General features: G+C 38.2%; 1 protein-coding gene and 1 long non-coding RNA gene across 13 annotated transcripts in view; one reads left to right on the top strand and one right to left on the bottom strand.

The window, feature by feature from the left end:
• The window catches only part of PHF21A (PHD finger protein 21A), a 135,289-nt gene that overhangs the window by 84,561 nt on the left and 27,504 nt on the right, over nucleotides 1-23,224 (top strand). For 10 of the 12 annotated variants that reach the window (XM_039552370.1, XM_039552365.1, XM_039552369.1 and 7 more), the window contains 3 exons: nucleotides 16,046-16,246; nucleotides 19,900-20,154; nucleotides 21,949-22,035. In XM_039552370.1, the coding sequence (XP_039408304.1) occupies nucleotides 16,046-16,246; nucleotides 19,900-20,154; nucleotides 21,949-22,035 (543 nt within the window). The remainder of the gene's footprint in view (nucleotides 1-16,045; nucleotides 16,247-19,899; nucleotides 20,155-21,948; nucleotides 22,036-23,224) is intronic. The other 2 variants (XM_039552374.1, XM_039552375.1) reach the window with 1 other exon arrangement.
• On the bottom strand, nucleotides 9,824-22,002 carry LOC109143938. Its single transcript, XR_002044345.3, has 3 exons — nucleotides 21,919-22,002; nucleotides 17,055-17,159; nucleotides 9,824-10,156 (listed from the first exon to the last, which is right to left on the bottom strand). It is a non-coding gene; the product is annotated as an uncharacterized LOC109143938 (long non-coding RNA).

Here is a 23,224-nt window from a genome sequence, read left to right as displayed (position 1 = left end):
GGCGGTGAGTTAATCAATGCCTTTGAGAAGTAAGATCACCTCACCTGTTTAACAACAGACCAGCTAAGTTACTAAGAGCACATATTAAATGTTTTTCTAGTTTTGTTAATGTTAACTAAAATAACTCACTGTTACTAATTTAATTTCCTGAAGTAAAATATGGGGTATTTTCTACATCTGAATGTCTTTTGCAAAATATCTTAAAAGACCAGATCGGGGTAAACAACAAAAAATTGAACCATATCACAAAATACAAATTGTGGCATTAAACAAACCATAAAAACCAGTGGATTACAAATTTGTCAGTTCGTAATGAGTTAAGTAAACAGATAAAATCATGTTTTGGGATCTGCTTTTTGCTTTTAATGTCTGATGGTAATTTTCCAGCAGTCTAGTTTTAATGAAAACATTTACTCATGTAAATGAGGGGTTCAATTTGGTTGTGTTGACAATATTATTTATTTTCATAGGGAAAAATCCTTCATTTCTTTACCATCTACTTTCAGAAATCTTTTGGAATGTACCAAGGAAATGTCATCCTTGCTTTGACATTCGTGTTTTGTTTGGGTTTTTTCTTTTATTTTAGTTTCTATGAAGTAATGTAAACTCTAGCTTAATTTGATCTGGCATCCCCGCAGTTGAACATTTGTAAGTATCTTGTATTGTGGCCCATCTGGGTTGTCATAGAAACCAGAGACCTCCATCCTCCTCATTGTTGTTGGAAATGGAATGCAAACAGGGCATCAAAGTGACATTTTTTGTAGTGCAAGTGAGAGCCCTGTGAGGAGCCAAACAGAAAGGGTTCTTACTAGATTTATGCTCCTGTGGCCTGTTGTAGCAGTTGTTAAAGTACACCCTGTTTTCTCTTGAATATCTAGCAGCTGGGCAATAGAAAAAATGTGAGCATTGTGGAAAAGCCAAGCTTGTGTGGTTAATATTGTCCACAGCTTTTTCTGCTCTATCTCTTCTTGATGTATTTGTCCTGGACTGGACTGTTAACTAGTAAGGAGATCAGAGCATATTACTGCAAATCATTTGCGCTGCGAGGGGCTGAAAGAACCAATTACATAGCATGTCCACATGGCTTAACATTTCTCTGCACTGATCTTCTATCCTCTTACAAGAAAAAACAGCCAAATACTTCTGGCAAATGTGTTGAAAGTTTTCACTTGCAAAATAGTAGAAATGCCAAGTGATCATTCTTCAAATCTGTATGCATTTAACAGATATAATTGCAGAATCACACACCACTTCCCTTCCCCCACGTATGCTCCAGCTGTGTACTCAGCAGTTCTGCCGGCATGCTGGTGAATGGTCCTGTCTCCTCCCCAGGACAAAGAACCTTTGAAATCGCCGCTGAATACTTGCCAGTGCTGCCAATTGTACATGACTGTGGATTTCCAGAATAGGTTGAGAAATAATTTCCTAAATAGCGACTTGCTCATCGACTGAGAGACAGGCTCCATCAGCACAAAGGGGGCACAGGAACAGTTTGGTTTTGTGTGTGGGAGAAAAATCTTAGTACAGTCTGTTCATGCTGAGCATGCTGTTGCTGGCCTGAAAGCAGCTGCCTCTATAGCCTCTGCTGCTGGTGCAGCTTCTTGAGCAATGTGGGTCACTGGGCAGGCTTCTGATCTTCTCTAAATTGATTAAGGAAATGAGTTTCTGCCCCTATGCAGAAGATGGATCCTCCAGTTCAGAGACCTACACAGTATGACAATCTGTGCTGCAAGAGTTAAAGGCTTCGAGCAAAACCCCCTATTTTGTCATTGCTCTGGTAATTTGGAAGAGGAAGATGAGAAAGGAGATGTGGAGGTAGAATGCTACAATCCTGCATTATTGGTCTAGCTCATAATAAATACATTTGAAATGCAGAGTAGGGAAAGGCCACTGAATTATTATTACTATTTACATAGTACTAGTATATCCTAAATATTTCAAATGATCTTTGCAGACTAAGTTTTTGGCCTACAGAGCATTGTGTGCTAATCATGCAACCTACCTACAGGGAACCAAAACAGGAAAAACAGTTAAGAATGTTGGTCTGTGGGGTTAAATCAAGCATGGTTTACTGCTCAGTTCTTGCATATGTATATATGAAATATATGTGAAATATGGACTTTTTTCTTCAATTAGATAGTTATTTGTAATACATTGAGAAAAATCTCAAAGTAATCCTTGCATTTTACTACTTCTGTCACCTCAGGCTTGCCTCTGGGCATAGGCCTGACATATCAGTGAGAAGGGGCTTTAAAAGGGGCTTGTGTGACTGAAGTGTGCCCTTTTTCCCAAGTCATTCTGATAAAATGTAATGCTTTCTTATACAAGCTGTCCCTAGCAGTGAGAAAGGATTAATTTTTGCTTGTCTGACTTCACTACTTTTCAATTCAGCTTTACGTTGTCTGTGAGTGCTCTTTGCTTGTGCAAACCCGTTTTTTCTTACTCTTTTCAGTGTTTCCTGATTTCTTTTTTTGATATTGTTCTTTTGTTTTCTTCTGAGCTTCCTCACAATCAGTGACAGCTTGACTGTCGTCCTATGCAAACTGACAGACGTGTTTTGGATTTACCGTGGTTTTTGATATAGAATCACAGAATAGTTTGAGTTGGAAGGGACCCAGAAGGATCATCGAGTCCAGCTCCTAAGTAAATGGTCCATATTGGGATCGAACCTGTGACCTCAGCATTATTAGCACCATGCTCTAACCAACTGAGCACGAACATATTTATATGATCCTCCAAACAATTGCCATGAACATGCTATTGGACTCGCAATGAATACTGGCTATACAGTGCAAAGTCAACTATTTCTGTCTGCGTGTTAAAATCTTGGTGCTGGGTTGGCATTTCTTTGTTTGGTTGTTTTATGTTTATTTAATTTCTGCAACACCTATTACACATTGACATTTTTGTTAAAATTGGTTGGTATTTTCTCAGCTTTTGGTCGCGGTGTTTCTTTTTTCAAAGTAAAGTTAGGTCACTATTTACTTACATGCTCTTGCATGTATTTAGTGATATAAAAGTGTGCATGTGTAGGATAGATCTTTTAAAAGCCTTTTTCCTCTGCTTACATCCTGTCTCAACTCCAGATGAATTACAACAGAGGATAGTTTTACCAAAACAAATAAATAATTATGATCTATTTTCTTGAATATGTGCCCTGTTGTATTTGTTAGAAAACAAAAAGAAACCCTGAAGCTTGTTTCCCCAAAAGAGCCCTGCATTTCAGCATCAACTTCTTTTATTCAGAGGTAGTGTGAGGGAAAATATTTTCTCAGTTGTTTCTTTCATCTAATAGCCCCTCAACCTCAGAGCCCACAGAACCTGTTCCCTAATCTTGAAGCTCCTTTTGGCTTCTCATTTTGTGGAGGTTATCTGAGAAAGAGGAATATGTGGAGGCTTATTTTTACGGACGGGAGTTTTAAAGAGCACATATTACACGTATAAAACTTTAATTAAACTCTTGTTGCAAAGACAGTGCAGCTTTAAGGTACTTTTCTGGGTTAATAATAGAGCTTGAGATCCCAGTATGAGTAAAGCTACCAGACCTGAGGGCACAAAGCAAGATGCCTTGCTGTAACAACCTGTGCTTCAGTTGCTAGGTTTCTGTAATCTTTCAGTCCTTCTCAACAGTGCAACATGTGATTCCTTTAAAAAAAAAATCCATCTGTGTGAAACCATGTGGAGGAAACTACTGTTTTATGATTTACAGCTATTAGAGACAGGTGTGATAGGTGTCTTTAGAGAAACGTGAGAGAGACCCCATGATGCTGTTTCTCAGAAGTCTGTGGGTTTTGAGTTACGCTTCCAAAAATATTCTCAACTGAAATGTCATGCAAGAAATGCTGAGTGAATGTCAATGAAATAATACTTCTGAGTTTCATTAAGACTGTCTGATACCTCCTTGTGCAGGTTTAGCTCGTCAGACCAGTTTGTAGAATGAAATGTGTTTATCCGGTTATATGTTGCATGTTCTCTGCAGTAAGTAGCAAGTCAAACATATGGTGTGAAAAAGAACTTGCACTTCATTATGTGATGAAAATATGTTTAATGTTTTTGTTTAATCTTTTTTTTTTTTAAGCTAATTTGCCTTTTAAATCTAATATGGGCCTGAAGTGGCACAGAAGAAATCTTGGTCTTCCCTAAAACCACATATATTGTATTGTTGAGAGTCGCATAAAGAGGAATTAAAGGAGACCTTACTTTCTCTTTCTTACCTCTTTGTCCTGGGTTAAAAGATCTGTTCACCCTCCTCATGGGCTCCCCAAGTGCTCAAGAAGTCTTCTCCACTGACATAATATAAAAGGAAGTACTTGGATTATTTTTGAGAGGTCTTCTGTACAATGAGAATAGTAAGACAGTGTAGAGCAAAATCGTTCCTTCTGAAATATTTTCTAAGAGGTGTTGGGAAAATAACAAACATTACCAAAAAGTTCTAAAGAGGTACATTTCTCAGGTGATTAGTTAAAAAAGTCTCCATCAGCTGCAATGTTGCATTCTTCAGAGGTGAGCATAGCCCACTTGTCAGAAAACAGTATTCCAAATGGGGTTAGCAGATGGCTGACCGCTCCAGGAAGTGGAAGCACTTCTGCAATACTTTTTTCTGAAAGCAGTTTCAACACTAGATGCTTACAGCCAGGAATTTTGGAGCTTTGAGTCATGATTCTAGTACATACTTCAAAAAATATGAGAGCGCAAGTTATAGAGGCACAGGGTACAATTCATGTGTAAAATTCTTTTTTACAGAAGAAAGAGCTAACTGTGGCACAGCAATGTTGTTCTGCTTTCCTTCGGTGCTATCCTAGTCTGACAAATTTTAATCCTAGCTCAAACAAGATTTAATTGCATTATAGCATTGAAGCACTGTGGATAGATTTTTACAGAACAGGAGATAGGGATGCTTTAGATAAATTTCTTCGATGTCCTAATTGTGTTTATTTCAAATTTATTAGGTTTAAGACAGAATATCATCTTTAGCAGAGAAATTATACCTGACAAAATTAATCTTGCACTTTGTTAATATCAAATGAATCCCAATAAGATCATCCATTATTCTTCAAAAAAAAATGTTAAAAAGGCACTTGTGTTCACACTTTGAGCAAGTGTATCTTAGAGGTAAGAACTAACTGTCCTCTGCCTATTCAGCTTTCCTGAGGCAACCTCAGTAGCCTGACAGTTTTGGATTCACTGTGTTTGTTCACATCCACGAATTCTGAACTTCTGTCATACATTACAGGCTTAGATGGCACAAGTTAAATCGCATTAAAGACTGAATTGGCATCTTTAGATTAAATTTAAGAAAATTTGAGAAAGGAGGTCCAAAATCTATTATAGATGTAGAAGGTGGGTCTAACAGTCTTTAATGATTGTACTTTTAAACCAAGTCTCTTCAAGTTACTTTTAGGTGGGTTCAGTAGCAGTATTTACCTTTCTGTTGTAATGGAAGGACCACCGCTGTTCTCTTTGTACTGGAGGGCATCTTTGACAACATTCACCAGAACTCTGAAATAAAATTCCTGAACCATTCTGAACAAGGACGGGGCTGGATTCATTGCCTGGCTTGTAGCACAAACAGATTTTGTTTCAGACACTGCAAAGTTACCAAGTCTTAGAAAACAGCAGTCATTTCAAAATATTAGCTGAAGGTTGGGAAACGTTTCATAGAAGTAAGTTATATTTATTTATGGAGATACATGCATATGCAAGTATCACACTATGTTAAAAAACAGGAGAGGGATGGGAGAGGATAATGGAGCTAATAGCAAGAAGAGTATTGCCATCACTCATTTATATAGACCAGTTCCATATATCACTTTATGTTGTGAAGTCATTTGAAACAGTTAAAAAATCCAATGGATTGTATAAAATGTCATTCAAAAGTGCAGATTTTGTAGTGTTTAATTTATTTTTAAAATAATTTGGATTCTGTTCCAGATTGTTTACAGTCCCTCCTTCCAAATTTGTTTCCCTTTTATCTGTGTAAGCATGTGCTGACACTGTTACTCAGTATACACAAATGCTAATCTACCTTCATGCACATGGAAAATAGCTTTCCTGGCACTGAGTTTAAAACTCTCATAGAATACATTATTAATCAAAGAAATCTCTCTTTTTAGAAAAGCTGTTCCTTTATGTGGTCACTGTTGAGAAGGTTATAGATAAATATAATGCTGTTTGTTAGCAGTGTAGTCTTCAGAACATACAACAAACAACCCCAGATACTGAAAGTACATTTAAAAAAGATTTAAATTTCGGAAGTAATTTTCCTTCTCTGTACTCTGGTTGCATACACTAACGTGATCTAATTATAATGTAACCACAACTTCTTTTCTATTGCCCTGCATGCTTTAATGCTCTAAATACGTTTCTCTTGGCAGGTCTTTGCAGCGAGGTGAAAGTGTGATAACTGTTGGGTTCCCCATTGTGAATAATTCCCTAGTTCTGCATTTGGCTTTCTGATAGATCATGTATCTCTGAAGTTCAAGGGGTAGATTTGTGAGGGAAGTGGGTAGAGTGAGGCTGGTGTCCATCTGTGTATAATTCAGCGGAATCTGACTGCAGCTCTGCAGTAACAGAGCGCCAGCGCAGCTTCTGCGAGGGCTGCTGAGCTGAACTGTTCCTTCAGTTACACGTGCTGGTCCTGCAAACGCTGCCGAGCCTTATCAAACACAGCCAGTTGGTGCTGCTGGTATGAAAGCACAGGGGAGCTCTCATGTGGAAGGTTAATGGAGTGTAATTAGAAAGAAGAATGAACTGCTCAACCACTCTATCTCACTCTACCTGCACTGAGAGTGACAAGTGCTCTGATCTTTTATAAACCCTAGAGCAGAGGTTTAACAGTCTAAAGTTATGACAGTGTAACTGTCAAACAAGCAGGCACACTGTGAAGTACTAGTATGAACTTGCGGGTAGGAATGTTTATATTCCCTTATGTGGGCTCTATTAGTACTTTTTTCATGCAGGATATTGTCCATACTTACATAGCAGGTCTCAGATACAGTCTCCTGTGAAGTATCCATTCATGTCAGAAAGATTTTTGTGTGCTGTTTGTGCCTTCTTCACGTCTGCATATCACATAACCATTACCTTGCAGGATGAAGTGATGGCACTATCCTAGGGCTTTGATATCAAGGAATTAAGCTTCCATAGAGAAGTTCTGGTGGAAGCAAGAACAGTTACTAGGGTTTATATTCTGGGAACTAAAAAAAATTTGAGATTACATGCATAAATTGAGATTGGATACTAATGCCTGATCCTGTAAATTAAGTTAGTTCCCTATTGCTGCACTATGCCCAGAAATTGTATGTATGTCTGTTGAAAACTGTCATGTTCTTAAAATGTTTTTTTGTCTTTCATCTACAGCATGCAGTTGTGGTTTTTTTTTTTCTTTTAATAGAATACAGATAAACTTGAATTATGAAACTGCAACTAGGAAGTAGAGGGAAGACAGCTCACATCAGTTCCAAAAAGGACAAGGAAATTACTGATTTAACTTCCTGCGTGTTAGAGGCCATTATGCTCTACCTCAGTAATTCTGTCTGATGTCTTTTGATTCAGGGAGAATTGGACAGTTTGGTTATCAAGGGTACCACATTTTTGTCTTCCACATCTTTGTTTTTCAGACAACAGGTGGTGGATTAGGCTGCCAGGTTTTCTGAAGGCCCTTGCAATGTCAGCAGGTTGATTAGGGGAAATTTGCCCAGCTAGTCCTAGCAGGCAATCCATATCCTGCATTGCAGTGGAAGGGAAAAAATATCCCAGCAAGTATGATCTGGAGAATTCCCATTCCAAGTCTAAAATCAATAAGAATCTAAATATGTAAAGAAGACATGCAACAAAAGGCAATCAGAGGAAGAAGAAAAGTTTGCTTTGCTTAGCCTCTTTTCTCTAGCTGTGGCCAGTGTCTTGTGTTTCAGAAGAAGGTGAAAGAAGAACCTTGAGTATATCTGGTTGTTTGTGCCCCTGTACATGTTCATGTTCTAAAGAGTAAGGCTGTCTTTATGTGGAGTTTCAGTGCTAGAGAACCATGCTGGGAACAGTGAGGGCACTTGCACTGTCCCTCGTAGGGGACAAGAATGAGCAGCGGCTTCCCAAGTCCCAGATCCCTCTCCCCCTCACATGTACTATACCATCTGCTCTGAAACTCACATTAAGCATTTCCTTTGGAAAGTTGTGTACCCTTTTTCTAGAGACTTTAAACCATGGTAGGCCATTACCTCTCATATTAGGCTGGTCCAGCATTTAACCATACCTGCATCTTATTTCAAGGTTGAATTTGTCTGCTTTCAACTTACAGATACAGAATCATCACTTTACATTTCTCAGAGAAACTAAAGATTCTCCCATCGCTGGATTTCTTTTCTGTATATAAATATCTATAGTCAGTGAGTTGTCGCCCCTCAATAAACTGGATATGTGGAGCCCCAGTAAGCGTCACATCACACAGCACTGTTTGTTGGGTCCTTGATTATGGTTGTGGTTTTCCTTTGAACTGTCTCCAGTAGCTCCGCATCCCTCAAGAAAAAGGTAGCTTTCCATTCTTTTGGGAAAATGCCTGTTCTCAGGTGTTTTAATTCAAGAGTGGTGGTAGTTCAGCAAATCTTCAGCTGTTGAGTAGTTTTAGCCTTGCTTAGTGACACACCTTTTGGGCCAAGATAAACAAAAACAGTTCCTCTCCCCAAACCATTTAAATTGGGAGGGCAAGGAAGAACCATGGCTTTGTTTTTCAGAGAGTCACTGTTGTCCGATCCACAAACCTTGATACAATTGAAGGCCAGCAGTTTGGAACTTCTGAAGTGATTTAATTTGATGTCTTCTCTGTGAAGCAGGCATTTTTCTTTCTTTTGATTGTCCTTGGTTAACTAAAGAGAATAGTACAGCAGGTATATTTAGCTGAACAGAACACCTGTATTTGATATACTGTTAAAATTACTGGGAAGAAGAGAAAAATCTCTCATTTGAGTGGGGTGAAACTGTGACTTTTTGCTCTAAGAACTCATTCTGCTTATGAAGTAGAGATCAGCAATGAACTGTGATGTGATGGTATTAGTGATAGGTTTTAATTGAATTGGCACTGAACAGCATTTAATTGACAGCAGGGAAAATGCTGGTATTTGTTTGTGACATTTGTAAAGCAACTGTGGAAATGAAATACTAGATGCTGTTAACAAAATCAGAGTTATCAATAGGGGCTATAGGATAGAGTTTGAGCATCTAGATCTTTCTGTTCACAAAAGAATGCTTTTCCATTCTGTGGTTTAGTAAAACTAGTCATCTTGCTTGATACTTCTGATCATGCATGAGTCACATGAGCATGAATTGTGTTTCCTTTTGTTAGGAAGAGAGGAGGTGTGATTCAGTCGTGAGAATACCCTAGTGAACTGACTAAATCTTAGTCAAGGACTGTGATACTGTGCACATTAAAATATGCAGTGGTATATTGTAAAATTACTTTATGACTATTCTTTCCACTTGAGTTATTCAAAATATATGAGGAGTTACCAGATCAAAAAGTGCACTTCTCTTTAGGTTGTTTGTTTATTTTAAAACATGAAATAAGTTTACTTATTTAAATTGCTCTACTTTACTTGCTTAATGCAGACAAATTCAGTTTAAAGGATGTCATGTTATAAGGTAAATCACATATAGGAGAAAAGAAACAGCAGGACTGGCCTGGCAGAGGTGTTTAGCTTTAGTAACCAGCTACTGTGTATAGATGCAAATGGCTTTTCCAATGGGGGTGGATGTTCCTGTGTGTTCTCCTGCGTAAGAATAACAATCCACAGTACTTTTTGTTCTGAGATTTTGTATTGCAGGCTTCAGTCTGTGATAGATTTTACAAGACCACATTACATGCTTCTAGTAAACTAAGTTCAGTTGGAGATCATACAAACCTTTTTTTACGTTGAAGTACAAAAGAACTCGTGTTTCATTTCTGAAAATATGTCTAGATGGCTTTTTTATTTTTCCCTTAGGAATGTTTTTTTTTCTCCATGAAACAGACAAATAGGGGTAGAACAATAAAATGAGCAAGATAAAATTAAAATGAGCACCTTTTCCAGTGTAGTCAGCAGTTTAATTCTTTAATTTCTTCAGTGTTTTCATGTTGAGCTTGTCCCAATATCCTTTTACCAGTTTGTATTTGTACCTGGAAGTATTTCTGTAATGGAGAAAAACCCAAAGCAAGACAAACTTTGTCAAACCTTGTCAAATAAAAAAAAAAAATTAATTTCATTCCTTTCATTCCATTCTTCCTTAATTACATTCATAGTACTGCACTTAACTCTTTTTCCTGTTCTGTTTTGCCTGTTATCACACACTTAATTCCCCATTCATTAATTGCTTCATTGTTTAATTATTGTTGCTGTTCTTGCAAGTTTCTTTCCGTTAACATAAGTGCTGGGGTGAGAAGCTAGATATTACTCTTAGTTAATATGTAAGCTGCAGGAAAACACTGTATGTGTGCTGCCTCTACTAGTTCATTCTCTGTACTCTGCTTTGTGCAAGAGTAAATATTCTAAAACAAGAAGACAGTGATGCATAAGGCATTTCACGGTACAGCATTCCCTTCCAAAAATTAATTGGTCTTGTGGTGCTGAAAATGGTAAAAGACACAGTACTGAAAATAAAGCAATCAAGAAGTCACATAAAGCAGAATAGCACAACAGCTATTTTTGGCCATTTTAATTTATGATTCTAGCTATGTTTTTAAATTAAAGAAAAAATTAAGCATTTTCCCCTGTTAAGAATGAAGGAACGAGCATTATTTTCAGAACTGTCATAATCTACTTCTGAATGATTTCTAGCAGCTTTAAGTGGTGGTTCTCTATCATAAAGGAAATATCCAGCATCTCTTTCAAAATATGTATATTCACGTCTGAACTGTGTGTTTGTTTCAGAATCACACCTATAGGAATTAATTTAAAATATAATTGTGATAAGTCTACCAGCATTTTTAATGACAAAAGTACTTTTCACATCATGCCGATGCTGTCTCACAATATTTATTAGACGTAATATTAAAGTAGATCTTTACAGAATTAAGTTTTATTTAAGTTCCATTTTACACAAGCTACCATATGCCGTAGTCAGAAATTGTATTAAAGGTATTAAGACTGCAAATCAAATTCATTTATTTAGGGGTACCAAAATGAAGTGGCTCATCTCTAGTGCTCATCAGTATTGTAAGTGTATTGTTCCGTTCGTCCCACAGGACCATCATGGCAGAGGGAGGAGAGGCATTCAGTTGCCCTCACATGCTCTGCAACCTCTTTTAGACATGCAGAAGTCCTTGTGTCTCTGTGCTGCTTTTAGCTGTGTTTTCTGTGAGCTGAATGCAGCACATGCTCTTTGGGACAGTATTGGAGTGTTGGCAATGCAGCCATTGACTGGGTAAGGTTAGATATCCATGTATTTTAACTAAAGCTTTAAAAAAAAATACAGGTTTTTCAGCTATAAAAAGAAATAGTGCACATTTCAGCAATGATGCCCAGTAAGGCATTCACATATGAGGTGGAGGTATCTCCCAGTCCCACTGCTACATTTCCATTCAGCATTCAAGCACCTCTGCCTCAGGGGAGCCTTTTCTGACTGAAAGATGTAAGTGCCATTTTGATCACCTTTAAGAAGTAGAAAATTGTATCACTCTCTTTTCTGGAAGTAAAATTATTTCTAGTTTAGTTGGTTTAGATTTTTTAGTTGATAAAAAGATCTGGCTGTAAGTGAAGCACAGCCACAAGTGCAGAATTCCATAAAAACACAGAATAACCACAGAAATAGCTGAAAATATTTCTGTAGTCCTTAGCTCATTCTTTCAATGGAATTTAATTCAAGCTGGTTTGTACAACAGGGTTTTTTTCCTTACTGGTGTAGATTCTGCGTCATCAATTTCTATAATTGGATTTTACTATTTTAAATTTTAGATACCATCTTAAAGCAGTAGATGAGTGTACAGTTGTTCTCCTTGCTTGTAATCTTTCCACTCCCAAATTCTATTCCCAAAATGCACCCTTTTTGCAGGTTAAAGACTAATAGCACCAGATCTTCAAAATCTTTTAGCTTCTTTCTGCTGTGGAAGTTCTGGTATCTTTCTCTTTGGGTAGTGATAGGGGATGGGACTGACAGAGAGAGAAGGGAGGCTGGAAAGGAAGATTGCAGAGCAGTGAAATTCCCTCCATCCTCCCCACTTCCAAGCTGGAGCTTATTTGAAATCAGTACTTCCTCTTAACCATTTCACTTGCAGCAGTAGGCAGCTTTTATATCCCAGAGAACATCTTGGTCATTGGAGGGCACAGGTAACAGAGGATCCATAATAGCTGACTTACTGAGATTGGGAGAGCAGGGAAGTGTGTCACTGGCAGGCAGCTGAGCAGCTCAAACCACATCAGCTTTGGGTTTGTGATATGAAATGTATGTATTGCAAGGTTATTTAGTAGGCTAGTTTACTCTCTTATTTAAAAAATATCTTTATATTTTGATTTTTATTGATTTTTGAAGTTTAAAAACAGACCTTCCTTTACGTATGGATGTTTTTCTGAATGCGTTTCCTGAAGGAAGAGGAAAATGTGTCACCAAATACAAGGGATCTAGTATTTAAAAAGAGAGATGTACTCAGAGAACTATATTTTTCTTGATTGACTGATTAAAATGGAAATAATGCGTAGCTGATAAGGATAAAAACCTTGAACCTTACTAAGTTTTAAGTTTGCTCCAAGGACTTTGATTATCCTATAACAACATATTCATGGTAATTTTTATAAGAACACAGAGATGTCTTTTGGCACAGATACATGGCCAACAAGATTTATTTTCTGCTTAATCAAACAAAAATAATCTTCCAGTGCTGTGTTAGGATCTGGCCTGTGGCATGAATGAGAAAGTGGTATAGCAAAATGTCACAATATTGATTGCAATTATTAACTTTAAGGAAGGGTCATATTGGATGTCTCAGGCTCTGAACTCAGTGGTGTGAACGGTTCCTGATGAGATTAGTGATAAAGATGTCAAGGCAGCAAGAGCTCTGAGATGATGTAGTGTGCTTACGGGGCACTGTTCGACAAAGGGGTTTGGAAGTAGTCTGATAGTAACCATTGCACAGGGCCAGCAGCTCCTTTTTGGGTAGGACACAGTTCGGAAGAAAGGATGAGATTATTAAATTCTTTCACATTGTGGATGTAAAGAGAGGATTGGCATTCAGTTTTGAGGAAGGTTCAGTAAACTTGGAAGACAAATACTTTTTATACATTCATATTATGGCAGGAAAAGAAACTATTCTAGGAATATGAGGAGAACTAGAGATTTATGACATGCAGAAAACTTATGTTGTGTGCATGATGATGTGTTTATGATTGAGTTAATCTCAATTTAAAATGCTGAAGTTGTCAGTAAGAATTAAATATTCTTAAATAAGAGTGGGAAGGGAAAATGGCAATGATTACATTTAAAGAATTAGGAATTCCTTACGAATTCTGGGGTACTTTTAGAACACCTGAGCCTGACTGGCATTCAGTCTGCAAGACATGCAGCTAGGACTTGGTATCAGCCTTGGCAAATCTCAGTCATACAGACTGTACTTTCTGTAGCACAAACTGTCTTTAAAATTGATTAAGAACAGTAAAATAACTGAGGAACAATTTTAAAATACAGTGTTAATAAAGTCTGACAGTAAACAAGCGTTTCTTTCATAGCACCCTCCTGTTTAATTCCCTGCCGAAGGAGGCTCTGCTGAGGTTGCTGCAGACAGCCGCGTGCTGGGCGCTTGTGTGGCTGCAGACCAGCACTTCCAGCAGGATGCGGAGGAGCCGTGCGCTGCGTGCGGTGTCAGACCAGCGGCGTGGGCTGAGGCTGTGCAGAGGGGGACGCAGAGGCTAGCACTGAAATTGGGAGTAGATCTGCTCTGAGTTCCTGTGTAGGTGCAACCCTGAGAGACTCGTCTGGGTTTGCTAATTCAGCTATGTAACTTTGAAATATGTTGTTCGGAGTGTCTCTCTTGATAATTACAAACAAACAGATAATCCCAACAGTCTTGCAGATAGTAAAATGTTTTCTGTAGTTTCAATGTAGTATTTTTACCGACAGCTGGTAGAAGCAGCTTATTAAACTGCGTAAGCAATTGGCATGCAGTGCAAACTTCAGTTTTACTCTCTGAATCTTAAAAGCATTAGATGTTTCTTCCAATTTAATATCTGCATAATGGATATGGATGGCAGGATATGCTGCTGCCAGGCAGCCCTCAGCAGCCTCTAACAGGCTAGTGTAGACTTCCAGAGCAATGGCGTTTTTCCGCTCATGTTATCCATCTTGTACCAAATATGCTGAGCCTCAGTTTTTGCACAAGGCTCTAATACAAATTGTGCTTTGGTCCTGTTTTACCCCGTCTCTGCAGGCCATGGTTCAGGCCCTGGGGTGGAGCAGGCGGTGTGTGGACGCCATGTGACTCACCTCGCTCCTGCTCCCCTGCTCTCCTCGCTGGCTCTTGCTCTGCTGTAGCAGTATGGCAGAGGAGTCCTCAGTCTGCCTCTCTCTTTTTTTCTGTTTTAATTTTTTTTTGATCCTTTCATTAATGTTCCTCCCATTGTAAAGAACAAGATGGAAATTCATTCTTGGGCCATTGCTGCTGATTTCCTCCAGTCAGGGAATCAGTAGAAGAGCACCATTATCCCTGAATTTCATACTGGCAGCTGTGGAAGACAAAAACTCCCTTCCTGTTCATGCTGGCTATGGTAATTCTTTAGCCTCCTGTGCAGTTTATGTGCAGTCCATTTTTTGGCAGGTATTCTATAAGCACGTTGCATTATTTCCTCTCCTACTTTTCTGCCTTCTCCTCTCCTCCCCCTTGGGTTAGTCTCTGGAAATGTTTTTTCAGTTCTTGTATCTGCTTGCTGATGCTGCACTTTGATTTGCTTGTTAACATGGTTGATCATTACAGAAAGCGATTTTAAATGATTGTTCAGTTATTACTTGTACAGGTGAGCTGATGACACAGGACATCTAAAACTATGTGAAATACCTGAATTAGGAAAATGCCTTCTACACTTCTATTATTTTATCCTTGTTTCAGAAGGGAACAAACAGTTTACAGCTTTTAGGTTTTGACAGCTTTTAGCACTTCAGTGGATGCAGGGTAAAATAGTTCCTTCAGGCTGCAGTCCATTACTAACTCCCTGAATTTTCAGTGAGGTTGGGCCTGTGTTTCCCTTGTCAGAGATGAGCAGGCATCCTCAGCCAGGGCTGTGGGTTTTATAGAAGCCAGGCAGCCCTTCTTCTGTACCTTCAAGTCACTGAATTTGGTCTTTTGCTAGAAGGTCAATCTTGTGAACTCACACATTTCAACATTATGAAACAGGGGTGGGGGCTTGTTGCTTGTGGGTTTTATTTGGCTTTTTAAAGTTCCAGTTTTCAAATCTGCTCATTTGGGAGCCTGCCCTTTTTGTTATCTTCTGGGCTAGAGGTACACACTCACTGTGTGAGGCATCATGCTGTTTTAGCCCATCATAAGCAAGACACTTAAAATCATAAGTCTACTATACACCTGCAAAATGAAGAGAACAGGTATTTTGTTAGCTCAGAATTTCATAACCATGTGTGAATGAGACTTGAGGGAAAATATTCTTCCAGTTGTTGTAAATAGCTGGATGTTTTGGGTTTTTTTCTCCATCTCTATGTTTTGTACTGTCTGAATATTAATGCTTCAAAACAAAACAAAAAAAATCAAAGCATTTGGTACTGTCAAAATGATTGTGTTATTTTTAAATTCCTTTTCCTTGTAAGTGCAACTTCTTGAGGCAACCCACTGAATTTTGGTCAGTGGGTTTCTACAAGAATAGTGAGATCACATTGCTGGGCTGTAATACTCCTCTGTGGCCTATTTTACACTATGCCTATTAGATAACACCAATACCTAAAATTCCAAAAAGAGAAATCTCACTAAGCTTCTGAGCAGCTCCTTATTTACACTAAATAAATGCATCTTTAGGTGTTACCATTTTCTCTAGTATGTGCAGCTAAATAACTGTCATCATTTCTGTTTATGGTTTCGTTTATCTGGTAGAAAAGAGTGGTGGAACAGCTTCGAAAGAATTTGATAGTGAAGCAGGAACAGCCAGACAGCAAATTTCAAATACAGCCATTGGCACAGTCAGAAAACAAACTACAGACACCACAGCCACAACCACTACAACAGCTACAGCAACATCACCATCAACAGCAGCAGCAGTCCACGGCACCCTCTCCAAACGTGATAGGATCACAGGTAAAAAGCTACAATTCTTTTTCTTACTAAAGGTGAAGCTCACTGAAAATTAGGAAATGTGCAAAGAGAAAACCACAAATTTTCACTTATGCCTGCTAGTGTACCAATATGAATTTCTTCTTCTATGCATATGCAGATATCAGTCTTCTGGGGTTTTTTTGGCAAAAATCTCCAATCTGAGTATAAAAAACTATGTACTGTTTAAAAGTTGAATCATAACCCCACAGAAAAGAAGGGTGGCAGTATCACCTTTCTTAAAAATAAGTGAATGTTTAGCAGATGAGCCTATCTTTTCCATAGGTGCATGAATGAGTCTGACCATACCTAGTAGGTCTCAAGAAACAGTAAATACTTTACACACACTGTATGAGGTATATGATTAGAATCCTTTATTTTTAAATGGCTAACAGAATGCCCTCTACAAATGTGAACAAAATGCAAGAAAACAGGTCCTTTTCTTTCTGCTTGGTTCTTTTTAAACAGATGTAATTAATACCAAATAATGCTTACCTGAATTTTCAAGGATTTGTCTAAAAGTGTACAGTGTTAATTGCAGAGTTCAAGTTTTAGAAAATAGTATCTTTATTGCGAAGGTGAACTGAATTTCAGTACTGTATAGGATTAGAGACATAATCCCAGAACTCAACAGAGAAAGTGGTTTGCTTAAGAGGAGAATTTCAAATTTCTCCTTTTCAGATATTTTGATTTACAAAAGTGTACTGAAAAAAGCAGGGAGGCGTTCTGTAAAAAGAAGTGTATATTAAGTCTTTTTTTTCCTATTGATGCAATCTTAGGAGCTCATGTTTACCTGGATAGGCAGATGGCAGAATTCACCCATGAAGTTTGCTTTATGCACATTGCAGTGAATCACACCCACAGCTTTGACCAGTTGTGGTTCTCATCTTCCCTTTTTCTGAAAGCAGAGAAGAGAGAAATGGTTGGGCTGTTAGTTCTCTTGTTAATTCAGCAAGCTGGTTTGGATGCGCTCTAAAATGCATTTGTGAAGCTTAGCTAATCGTATTTTTGAGAAAAGTATATTGAAGAAATGAAGCAAACCTAACTAAGGAAAATGCATTTTGAGCAGCAGCATCAATATCAAAGCTAAAATGGAACAAAGGAGCAAATATTACTGTGTCCTAAAGTATTTATAGGCAAACAATGGATCACTGTTTCTCAGTGATCTCTGTTTCTCAGTCAGGAAACATGAGAGCAAATACAGTTTCATGTGTTTCTCAGTATTCCACACTTTGCATTCATTCATTAACTTCCAGGTCATCTCCTGGGTTGTAAAAATTGAGGTTTTGTTCAAAGTTAAAGAGCCCTCTAGCGAAACAGACAAAAAATTGCTACACTTTTCTGACTATCACTGGTACAGTACTACTTGGAAAGTAGTTACAAATTGGAAGGCAGGTTGTCCTGTCCCTTGGACAAATAAGCCAGCTTTTATCCTTAACACTTTTTAAATTTATGTTGGTAAAATACTGAAGTATCCTCACTTGTTTCTGCACACATTTTGCATCTAAAGTTGTGCCTCTGTCTTACTGTCTCTCAAGCTCTTTCAGCAAAGAGAAGTCAAGTATTTTGTCTCTCTATGAAGTTTTTTCTTGCCTGCTTTTGTAAATAACACATTTTTCAAGGCTATGTCAGTACAGAGAATGCTTTCAATGATTGTTTTTGGAGTAATCAAGTTTAGGAATCAAGGTATAAATGCCATAATTAACAGTGACATTTTAATATACATAATATTAAAAGTCCAGTAAGAAGGGCTTTTAAAATTTTCATAAGCAGAAAGCCTCCTAAAAGATCATATTACTGCAATACTATGTGCAATAATGCAAACTTTCAATGAATGCCACTTCAGTATGAATTAATGCATTGACTGCTTTTTAGAATAAACAATCTAATTAATGCTCAGCAAAGTAACAGGGATATTCAAGCTCTGTGATCTTCTGACTGAAACTGTACTCTGAGTACTTGCAGAGTTAATAGAACCCCTTGAAAGAGTCACAGTCTTGTATTACATGATTGATTACACCTTTCTTTAAAACGTTTATGGCTGAATGTAATGCTTGTGAAAATGATACCACGTTACAACTCACTGGAAAAGCTTGAATAATGTTACTGCATTATAGGAATGGAGCCTCTTCTTTGGGGAAGGTGCAGCAGAGGTCGATAAACTCTTAGATCTCAGATAAAAAGTTAAGAAAATTGTGTCGCAACAAGGAAAATTTAATTATGTCTGGATTTTTCATAAATGTATGAAACTGAAGCATAAATTATCCTTTGATTTGACATTATACAGTGAATTTTTTCACACTTGTGCATATTTGACAGGGGACATAGCTTAATTATTATGAAATTAGAGGTGTGATGGTAAACTGTGTTTCTGTTTAAGGGAATAGTATTGGTGAAAATACTGAAGAATCCAACTGGAAATACATTATTTTGTTAGAAAAAAGATAAAGGTCTTGTATGATTAAAATCAAGTAGCCTAAATCAGGCATGTTCAGGACACAAAGACTGCCTGATGCCTGGTTTTCCGTTTTTTCTTCTGTAGAACCTAGAGCTGACATCAGGAGGCAATGGTGGTTATTTAGTACTAAGAGCCTTTGATCATGTCACTAAAGTTTTGAAGATGCAGTGCCGTCAGTGCAATGGATTTTTTACACCAAAGAGAAAAGAAATAAGATTATTTGCCGTTCTGTCAAGTGTCACTTGTCATGAGTTTTCTGTTCGCATCCTGTTCTGGTTTTATATTTAGATGCTCACCTTGTTGCTTTTCGAATGAGATTTGTAATGTCCATTTTCCTTAGCATTTGGAAGACAGTACCATTTACAAAACTGTGAAATGGTAGTTGCTTTAACTGTGGAATTTTGGACATGATGTATTGAGGCATTTCAGATAAATGCTGGTGTTACATGATTCAAAACCACTCTTTTTAAAACAGGCCAAGAGCAATCATGGTGTCAAATATATGTTCCAAAACTAGCCCATTCCACAGAAGTTAAACTTAATTGCCTGCAGCTGGACAGACTAACAGCCAGCTCTTACAACTTCAGGACAACCCTACTGATACTCTTAGGAAAGAAAGTTCAATGCAAGATAACTGTGTGTGTCACTAAAGCTGAAACTGGGATGCCCGAAATAAAAATATATTTTTGTTTTTAAAGAAACCAACTTACGAATGTTTTTCCCCCTCTTTCTCTGATTGTGAGGATCACTGTAACTACAGTTTCCATTGGAAAATAAGAGTTTTACTTGATGAGAAGCTAGTTTGTTGCTGCGTTTCATAAACTTCCACCTTATAGGTTTGATATTGGCAGTGCGTGTTTGGAAGCAATATGAAACAGAAAGATCCAAAATGCATATGCTGCTACTACACTTAATTGTAATTTTCTCAGGAATTTGTTTTGCTACAATCTGCAATGCTGCAGGTGATTAAAACAGACCAAACAGGTGCCTCAAATGAGAATGCTTTCTAGCTATCCAATTTTCATAGGTGTAAGATAATGTGCTTGTCTGAACAGCAGGTAGATAGGCTCAGAGCTGCCTTTTCTTTCTCATGCTGTCTATTGTTTCTGACTAACCAACCCATGTCCTGTCTGATATGGAGTGTCTCTGTCTCTTACAGTGTATTTTCTGTTTCCCTTAGAAAACTGTAACTACAGCTTCTATGATCACCACTAAGACACTACCTCTCGTCTTGAAAGCAGCAACTGCGACCATGCCTGCCTCTGTTGTGGGTCAGAGACCTACCATTGCCATGGTTACTGCTATCAACAACAATCAGAAAGCAGTCCTCAGCACTGATGCACAGAATGCACCAGTCAACCTCCAGACAACAAATAAGGTCACTGGGCCAGGAGCTGAGGCAGTCCAAATAGTGACAAAAAACACAGTAACTTTGGTAAGCGTTTCATGTGTTTGCCCTGCAGATATGTATGGGTTTGGTTAATAAGAGGGCTATTGGAAAAAAATAAAAGTCAGGGTTTCACACAGAAAGGAGGATAGTAGGGACATGTTGTGAGTCTTCACTAGCTGACATTGCTGAAGTTATAATCTACGAGAAAAACATTTCTCTCCGTGTGGGTTGTTACTACTGTTTTGCTTTATAGAATTAAATCAGTGCTATCATCATCTCTGTGTAAAGTTTCCCCTGTTAGTAACTGTAGTCATGGGGCAGTAGTGATTGTTTTGCCCTTACTGAATCTGTATGGCTGTGTTCTGCAGAATTCCTACTCTTTTCTTAGGCAAAGGAGATGTCAGACTTTCTTCATTTGATCCGTTTGGGTCTTCGTCTTAGGATATTTTTGGGTCATTCTCTTGTTCTCTTTGCATGATAAAGTCTCTGGTGTTAGACACGTCCCTTAAGTCTGCCCACTACCGTGTCCTCACTCACCAGTTTTTCAAACGCATAAACAGATGCTGTTTCTTTAAAAACCTGTATTTTGGAAGTACAAATTTTGTGGTTTGGCTACATCACACAGTCTTTTCCAGAATAGTTAGCCACCTAGAAATAAAAGAACCAGTGTTTCAGAATTGGATTATATAGGCTTCTTGGTCTGCAAACCAGGCATTAATTATATAACAAACAACATGACAGGGAAGTTTTACTTCTGAAGTAAAGGCTATGGCTTTATTAAACATAAATCCAGTTTATCTATATTTATTAAAATACAGTTTAATAATGTAAATGGAAGTAATTTTGCTTCCCAATCAAGCATTATGTTTGTGTTCAGAATAGAGAAGACTATTTGGAGTTTTTTCTACTGTTCTCTTTTCCTGTGTCGTCCCTTGCACCACTCTCATCTGTCCTTTGTGTCTGTGCTTCATTTCTTTGCTGAATAACTTAGATTTGAGGAGGTAATTCTGTTTTAATATTAGTCCATGATTTATGTTTCTGTAGCAAATTTCATCCAAAAAATCAGAATATTTTTCTGAGCATTAATTAATCACTACAAGACCTTTTTGAAGAAAATTGCAATCTTATGTAGGTGGACAGAAGTATAGGAGGGTGTAAAATAACATTGACATTAATTTCAGGGACTCTCCCCAGGTACTCAGGTAGTGCTATTCAGTGGTTAATCACGTGGCAGCTCCATGCAGCTGATTTGAGTTACACAGGGAAGTACTTAGGTTTTCTTAAAATCAGATCTTAATTGTTTAAATGAATGGCCTACTTTTGAAAATTTCAAGCTGTGTATGTAGAGCCCCTCATAGTGTCATTAATATTGCTAAAGGAGTTGTAACTTCCAAATCTTTACTATTTGCATGAGATGTTCTCTCATTCTTCTGTATGCCATTCACTATGAAAAGACCATAGTTCATATAGCTGGGTATCAAAGTCTGTTATTATTTTCTGTCTGTTGTAATGTCATTTTTCAATGATTAAAACAAATATGAATTTTTATTATCATCAAATGAAATGGTTTTAGACTGCAGAGCGCAGTTGTTAGTACAGCTGAACTAAAAGGAAATATGCCTGCAATTTGTGAAGCAAGGTGTGTAGGATCTAGAAAGTAAGGTTTAGTTCTGTCTTTAATACATTTCTAATGTGGAACCTCTTGCTGTGAAAAATTATTTACAGAGTGAAAACCAAGGACATCAGGTCTGAAAGCACATTCAGGCTGTTGATTTTGGTGAACAACTTCAAAGCTAAATTTCCTCTTACCTCTTACTGAGCCTTCTCATGTTCTTACAGCAGGTTCAGGCTACGCCTCAGCCCATAAAAGTGCCGCAGTTCATCCCTCCTCCCAGACTTACTCCTCGTCCAAATTTTCTTCCACAGGTGAGTATACAGAGAACAAACAACAGAAGGAGGAACTTAATTATAGCATAGATAGGAAAGACTTTTGATGAACATTGTGTTGTTTATTGATGATGTGCTGGAGAAGACAATCCATCCTCAACAGGTTTGCAGATGATACCAACTTTGAGGATGCAGTCAATATTCTTCAGGGTAGTGCTGACATGCAGAGAACCCTAGCCAAGGTAAAGGAAGGGGCCAGCTGGAATTTCTTGAGCCTCAGCATGAGAAAAAGGCAAAGTCTTGTGCCTGGAATGGACTAACTCCCTGCACAGGTACAGGCTGAGGACTGACTGGCTGAGGAGCTGCACGTCTTAAAAGGTCTTGTTCGACCGCAGCTAAATGAGTGTTGTGCCCTAACAGCAAAGAAGCCTATCAGCATATTGACCTGTATCAACAGGATCACAGCCAGTAGATTCAGGGAACAGATTATCCACCTTTCCTCAGCAATCATAAAACTGAGTCTGATAAACACCCTGCAGTTCTGGAAACCCTGGTTGATAAATTTGAATGAAGCATGGGAAGGAAGGCCACTAAGATAGCTGGGGGGGGGGGGCAGGGCAGGAATATATGACCTGTAAGGAGAGGTCAAGGAATATGGGCTCTTCCAGTTTGGAGAAGAGGCTTTAGAGAGACCCTAACAGCAGTGTTACTTCCAATATCAGCAAGGAAATAAAGAAGAAGCTGGAGACATTGGTGCTTGGCAGGAAAATTAGAGGCAATGCTCATAAATTGGAACAGGGAAGTTTTAGACTGCATATAAGGAAACACTTCTCTCTTTGAGGACAATTAGGAGTGGAAGAGGCTTCCCAGACATGTTGTGAAAGCTCTGTCCTTGAAGTTTTACAAGACTTATCTGGACAAAGCCTTGGGCCACCCAGTCTGCATTTAGTGTTGGCCCTGCTCGGAGCAGGAGGTCAAATTAGAGACCTCCTCAGCTGCCTTCCAGCCTGTATGAGATTGTGTTTATGAAATTTGTGTATGATGATTATGTATGATCCTGTTTGCATCAAATGAGATGAACCCATGGAATAGGTGTCATCAAAATCAAAGCATCACCCAAGGCCTTAAATCGCTCTAATTGTTGCTTGCTGCTCATGAGCAACAAAAAGGAAAAATGAGATGTCTCTAGATTATTCCCAAGTATTTCTGTATTGCAAGAGAGAGTGAC

This window comes from Corvus cornix, chromosome 5, assembly GCF_000738735.6.
Source record: "Corvus cornix cornix isolate S_Up_H32 chromosome 5, ASM73873v5, whole genome shotgun sequence".
In the NCBI taxonomy this organism is placed as follows: domain Eukaryota; kingdom Metazoa; phylum Chordata; class Aves; order Passeriformes; family Corvidae; genus Corvus; species Corvus cornix.
The sequence above is the reverse complement of the archived record's forward strand: the minus strand, read 5'-3'. Positions and strand labels throughout refer to the sequence as shown.